This window comes from Cibotium barometz, chromosome 44 (assembly GCF_041138505.1).
Source record: "Cibotium barometz isolate CiBa-2024 chromosome 44, ASM4113850v1, whole genome shotgun sequence".
NCBI classification, from domain to species: domain Eukaryota; kingdom Viridiplantae; phylum Streptophyta; class Polypodiopsida; order Cyatheales; family Cibotiaceae; genus Cibotium; species Cibotium barometz.
This window is the reverse complement of record NC_141089.1, coordinates 31,481,052-31,487,202: the sequence shown is the minus strand read 5'-3', so window position 1 is coordinate 31,487,202 and position 6,151 is coordinate 31,481,052. Positions and strand designations below refer to the sequence as shown.

The following is a 6,151-nucleotide window of genomic DNA, read 5'->3' as shown; positions in this document are numbered from 1 at the left end:
ATCGAGGAGCAACTCAATGAAGCTATTAGCGGTTCGGGAGAGGATGAGATACTTCCTAACACCGATGAATAAGGCAACTGGTTGAGGGTGGAGTCATCACACCGAAGAGCAACTCAATGAAGCTATTAGCGGTTATGGAGAGGGTGAGATACTTCCCAACACCGATGAGAAGGCAAAGATGATGACGAAGAACAACCCGTTCATGATAAGGATCTTGAAGCACCCCCAACTTCGCAAGCTTGGTGCTTATGCACCTTACCATGTTCTTGTCTTGCAAGGCATTACTCTTTTCTTGCTACAACCTACCAACGATCGAGTAATATAATCTATGTTTTGGCCTCAACCTTGTGCAGAATAGTTCTCTTTAATTTCTCTATGCTTTGGTCTCAATCTCATGCAAATTTGTTGGCTTCACCTTTCACTTGCACACTTGCACAGGTAAAAAAACATGGGGATTTCCTTGCATGCCTTGTAATTTCTCTAGTGCAAGCGAAGGAAGCCCCCTGTTTTTTTGTTGCAGGCCTATTGCGGCTAATGGCCTGGCTCCCCTGTTTCTTTTTGTTGCAGGCCTATTGTGGCTAATGGCCTGGCTCCTCGCTCGGCTTTTGGCCCAGGCTTTTGTCGGGCCAATAAAACCGGACAATGATTTTCAAAGCCTACGAAAATAACATCAAGTTGTCCGGCTATTGGCGTAGCCATAGCTCCATTCTATTGTTGAGGATAGAGTTTCCCTTCCTATCTGCAGATTATAGGAATGGTTGTACCATTGGTAACTGTGAATTGATGAGTACAGTGCGAATGGTAGAACTAAGTGACAAATAATAGGTTCTAGCTAAACCGAGGACAATATAATATAAAATTCCTATTCCTGTATTCTGTTGGTTAAGTAGTGTTACATTAATGACATCTATGTTGACAGTGCATTAGGTTGTCATCTTCCAAGTAGACATTCTTTGTTATAAGGATGTGGTGTATGAATGATTGAAATTTGAGTGCCTCTATTTGAGGATTGAGTGTATGTTTTTAATGACACTACACTTCTTTGAGAATTGAGTGCTTCTAAAGTTGAGGTTTGTTTTGGTTTAAAACGCCCACCGTGTCACACAAGCATTCTGCATATTAGGAAAAGAATGACATTGGCTGAGAAGTACAAGGTGATGCAAGTTATCGCAAGGTAAACAGACAATTTAAATCAAGTTTATTATCCAGCGTGGACGCTGGTGAAGACTTCTTTCCGGCCAAGATCGTCGCCGCCGCAGTGAGCCTCGCCGCCGCCATCAGCTAGGATAAGGCGGCGACTCAGGTGAGGTTGCGGAGGAACTCTGCAGCGGTGGCGATAGCGCCGCCTGTGATGGCGCCCCCGATAATGCGTTCGTGGCGGGGGTTTGGCTCCGTCAGAGAGAGTGCTGCTCCTGTCAAAGCACCTCCCAGCAACGCGTTTTTCTGCACGCGAAACCATCACGATTAAAGAAACCAACTATCAGGAAAAAGCTTTTCTTATATTGATGCACAGTGCACTACCAAATCAAAATCCAGCTGCTCATTGTATATAAATCCTGCTCTGTGTTACAATGAAATCATCAACTTCCAACGCACTCACCCAATCATGCGTCCCCCTCGCTTCTTGCATTGCGTATGTCATGCCACTGTACACTCCAGCCACTAACCCTGCAAATTACAAGCTCCATCCGATCAGCAGCCTATTATGACCAGCAAACCTTTACAACAACGACAACACGCTGTGACAATGGTGAATCATAAATTCTAAAACATACCCCACTGTACAGCTTCCTTCCCCATTCGCTGCGCCTGCGGATGCAGATTGCAGATTCGTTAATCTACTATATCTTCACATGAAGGTTAGTAATTAAAGTATAGCATTGCACAAATATATTAACATACCATATACTCCAAGGACTTTTTGTTTGTCTCCTCTGCATAACAACAAACCCAATTATGTACTGACTTATCACACCTCATACACACACTCGTGATGACGATGAAACCTAATCACAATGTAATGTTGCCCTATACCTCGGAGCACAAACCGGTAGGTTTCCTGAGCAGCAGCATGGACTGCGCCTACCTGTGTGAAGCATATGATTATAAACATGAAGCATCACATCAATATTGCGTGGAGAAAATCGCATAATTTTTTTCCTTGCTTACCCCACCAACTTTGAGAAAGCCGTCGACAACCCGGTTGAGCAGGGGGTGCCCCATGTCCACCAACACGTCCACGCTGGGGGTGTCAAGGTGAGCATTGATACGGGCCCTCGGCATTTTCAATCACTTCAATTAAGTCTTGTATACTACAGAAGAACACCAACGTCAAAAAATGACGCTAATTATAAAACACAGAGATTATAATAGAGGCCCAAGCCACCTAATTAGACATGATAAATCAATCTTAATTAAAGATTAAGCTCGGCTCACATAGAAATTATTTATTGACACGGTGTGCTGTGGGCACTCACAACGTATCACAGGTCGAGAGAGGAAGCTTGCTAATCTCCATAGCTGCCTGCGCTCCTGGGGAACTATAAGGAGTGGATTACGGTTAACGCTGGGGATGCCAACGCAGACGCCACCTGGCAGGCATGCACTGGTATCCAGCTCACCCTCTTTTTGATCCCCACGTCACACCTTTCAGTATTCGACACCTCATCATCATTTCCCTAAAATCTATCCTCTTTTAGCTTCTCGATGAGTCGATTTCTTGCTTTGCTTGACCAAGTTGACAACGTCAACGTGCCCTTCTTCAGGCTTCGACTTCAAACCCGTGTTCGGGCAACTCACTTTTTACGAAACCTACACTAAGCAGCCAAAGCGTTCGGATGAATAATAGAATTTCCGGATTTGATGGATAAAGCTTATTTGACGTGGAGTAAAGTGGAGTGGAGTTTTCTGTTCGCATGTTTGGATTTGGACGCGTGTTGTTCTCTCATGCTGGTCGGTTGTTTTTCATGTTGGTGGTAGGCTTTTTTCTTTTAGGTTGCGTTTGCGATGATCACATGGCGATCTTGCCGCCTCCTGTGCCAGGGCATCATCCTTGTTGTTGCTGATCTGCGTTCTTTGTTTTGGGCGTGCTTATGTTCGCCATCATTCTTCGTGACGGTGGTGCTCCTTTGGCTTAATATGGCGTCAGCTTCTGTGTACCTACTAGTTATTCGGTGCTGCCGGCACTTGTGCTTGCCGGGCTTTGCGATTTTCGAATCTTCTCGTGACTGTTCTCGAAGGTGCACACTCATGGCTCATCTATTTCTTATTTGGTTGTGCCCTGTCAGGATCCCCTAGATGCTCTCGTTTCATGCATGTGTTCGTTATTCTAGCGTATCATCTTTGGTGTGTTGCTCTGCATGGCTTTGCGTGTTGCGATGCTGTGTATTCTCAAAGCATGCATCACGTGGACTCCGCGTGAATGTAGCATGTGGCGTATGTGCTTATTAGCCATGTTAAAATGTTCGGCTTCTCGAAACTCTCACGAAGTTTATAAATAGCTTCTGTCTCTATGTTTCATGATGCTGTGTAGAAGGTTTCCTCTCCGTGATATTATGAATTCTGCTCCTATCGGTGCTTCTGCCTTTCTTGTGCAATGAAGCACAGGGCACTACCACGACATAACCTAGAAGAACATGTTTCGACTCTACTCCAGCAAGGGTTCTCAATCCTCCTAGTAGGATCCGTGTCTGTGCGTAATCTTGTAGCAGTCAAAAGAGTTGCCAGATCTCAAGGTAATATATATATTCGCTTGTTCTAGAATCTGTGCGATTTATACACTTTCTCTTCGTGCTTGCAAAAAAAGCTACTTTGGTTCATGAAAAGTACACCTCTCTTTCCTTTCTGAAAAAACAAGTAGCTAGCCCGCACGTCTCATCTATCATGAATATCTTTGCGTTCAATTTTTGAAATTTTTGCTCTTTTCCTTGCAAGGTCTTCCGAAACAAAGAAGTTACGTTCTAAGGCATCGGTTAGCCAATGTCAGAAATCTCCTCTGACCAAAAAAAAAAAAAAAAAAACTTTTTAAGCCCTTGATCGCCATAGGTGTTGGTAATGGGAACATTGACTTGTCCAACTCGGAGGCAGTGGAAGAATTCGTACGGATGGAATCCATCAAAGGCCTCTTTGTACGGGAGAAAGGCGGCACTCTCAACCATCTACACTTCCAAATGTCGTTACAATTACGGCCCCATATTTGATAAGCATTGGAAAGCTTATTAAGAGGTATATGCAATGGGGTTTATTTAAACCACAAGGTGGTCTGGTCATGTGTAGAGCACTTCGCCAAGTACTCATGCACAGCTTTGAAGATATGGTCGAGTATTGTATGAAAGACTTTCACAAGAATCTTTGTAAGTTCTTCTACCACAATGTATCATCCGAAGAAACTAGTCATGGTCGTGAATTGTATGCTTTATATGGGCAAGGTGACCTCAAGAATAAAGTTTCATTCACACCAGTTAATCTCTTTGAGTGCGCCTGTGCATACATGGAAAATTACATCCCTAATAAACTAGGCCCAACATTGGGGAATACATTGTTGCAGATGATACAATGTGGAAAGTATTAATATCCGGCTGCCTCATGGATAATACCAAAGACAGGGAATAGGAAGAGAGCAGGAGCTGTTTGGAAAGTCATGAAAACTCCACACTTGACGAAAGGTCTTGATGTAGAGATGATTTTCTACAGAGATATGGGTGCAAGAAGATACTTTTTTGGAAGTGATGGACAAGTTAACAATTTTGTGAGGAATTGTCGTGGTCAATAGCATGACAAAGGGACAAGTCGCCAACATCCGATCGTGCTTGATGATGAGCACCATGCTGCAGAAGAAGACTTTACCAATGCCCGCTTCTCGGTCCTGGAGAAAACAACAAGATTCAAGCAAGCGATAGTAGCTGATGGAGATAACTTTGTGCCTCTCTCACCTACCTCTGGAAGGTTGAGAGGGCTGCAAAAAGAAGATGCTTGCTTCTTGTAAATTTATGCATGACAAGGGGACGAGTTGCTAGCATCCGATCGTTTGCTTGATCATGAGCACCATGCTACAGAAGAAGACTTTACCAATGCCCACTTCTCGGTCCTGGAGAAAACAACAAGATTCAAGCAAGCGATAACTAATGGAGATAAATTTGTGCCTCACGCCTACCTCTGGAAGGTTGAGAGGGCTGCGAGAAGAAGATGATTGCTTCTTGTAAATTTCCGCATGTCAGAGTTGGGTTGGTGTTGCTTTTGTGTTTGGTTGTATTACGATCGTAGTTTCCTATTGCTCTTGAATGTATGGTTTTTGAGCAAAATCGTGCCAGGGATGGTTGTAAATTTCTCTTGATAAGAATGCATTGTCTCTACATATGTCTCCATTTTCCATCTTTTGCAATGCAATTCACATTTCATTTGTGTTCAATGTTACTTCCCCGTGTTTTCAGCGCCAATGGAAATGCGAATAAATACCATTATTGAACTATAATGTATTGTAATCTTAATTAATTAATGCCACATAATATACAAACAAAAAATTGAAGAAAATAGCCATGCTTTTTGAATATTTTACACTATTATTGCATTTTTGCAACCAGTTTTGAGATTCTTTCAACCCACTATTTTGAACTTTCATCCGGCTGTTTCTCAAGGTGAGGCACCTATTTCCCAAAAAATGCTTCACACACATGAATGCAAGCAGAGACACCGATACACCTAGTTGTAGTGAATGAATGCTAGAGGGGCACTGAATTGCAGCGAGCAACTATAAACGTGGATGCAACTATGTGCACAACCATGTGTATAGCTCAACACACTACAAGAGAATGAGGGCATAACTGCGTGATGTAGTCGTGCCACTAGTGAAAGAATGTAGTGAGAGAGTGGCTATATACACGGCTGCAGTCAATGAATGCTACAAAATGTCATTTACATGCAGTATAAGGTTGGCAAGCATGTACCACAAGGTTGGGGGCCCAAGCATGAACACTTGAAGTGACACATTACTCCCATTAGGCATCATAAAGAATGTCACTATCACCATGTTGTAAAGCAATATTTTTAGCAACACAAGTGTTGGTAGAAACACTAAATCACTTAGAATTAGAAAAGTATCATTACAAGCAATACTAAATCGCTAAGTGGCATCTTATGAAAAAATGTTTTCAGA

The 6,151-nt window shown here is 42.9% G+C and overlaps 1 protein-coding gene across 1 annotated transcript; it reads right to left on the bottom strand.

The window, feature by feature from the left end:
- Positions 1–1,145: 1,145 nt before the first annotated feature.
- Positions 1,146–2,516, bottom strand: LOC147613206 (outer envelope pore protein 16, chloroplastic-like). The gene is made up of 7 exons (XM_086782066.1): positions 2,478–2,516; positions 2,170–2,312; positions 2,035–2,086; positions 1,903–1,934; positions 1,776–1,809; positions 1,601–1,668; positions 1,146–1,443 (listed from the first exon to the last, which is right to left on the bottom strand). The coding sequence occupies exons 2-7, from the start codon at positions 2,281–2,283 to the stop codon at positions 1,300–1,302; spliced, it is 444 nt and encodes a 147-aa protein (XP_086638192.1). The 5' UTR covers positions 2,284–2,312; positions 2,478–2,516; the 3' UTR covers positions 1,146–1,299.
- Positions 2,517–6,151: the final 3,635 nt, after the last annotated feature.

What these genes read in the sequence shown, in the direction of transcription:
- LOC147613206 (XM_086782066.1), bottom strand. Translation starts at nt 2,283, where the DNA reads ATGCCGAGGGCCCGTATCAATGCTCACCTTGACACCCCCAGCGTGGAC. An exon ending in GAAGGAAGCTGTACAGTGGG is followed by an intron (nt 1,669 to 1,775) that starts GTATGTTTTAGA and finishes TGTAATTTGCAG; the next exon opens with GGTTAGTGGCTGGAGTGTAC. An exon ending in CGAGGGGGACGCATGATTGG is followed by an intron (nt 1,444 to 1,600) that starts GTGAGTGCGTTG and finishes TTTCGCGTGCAG; the next exon opens with AAAAACGCGTTGCTGGGAGG.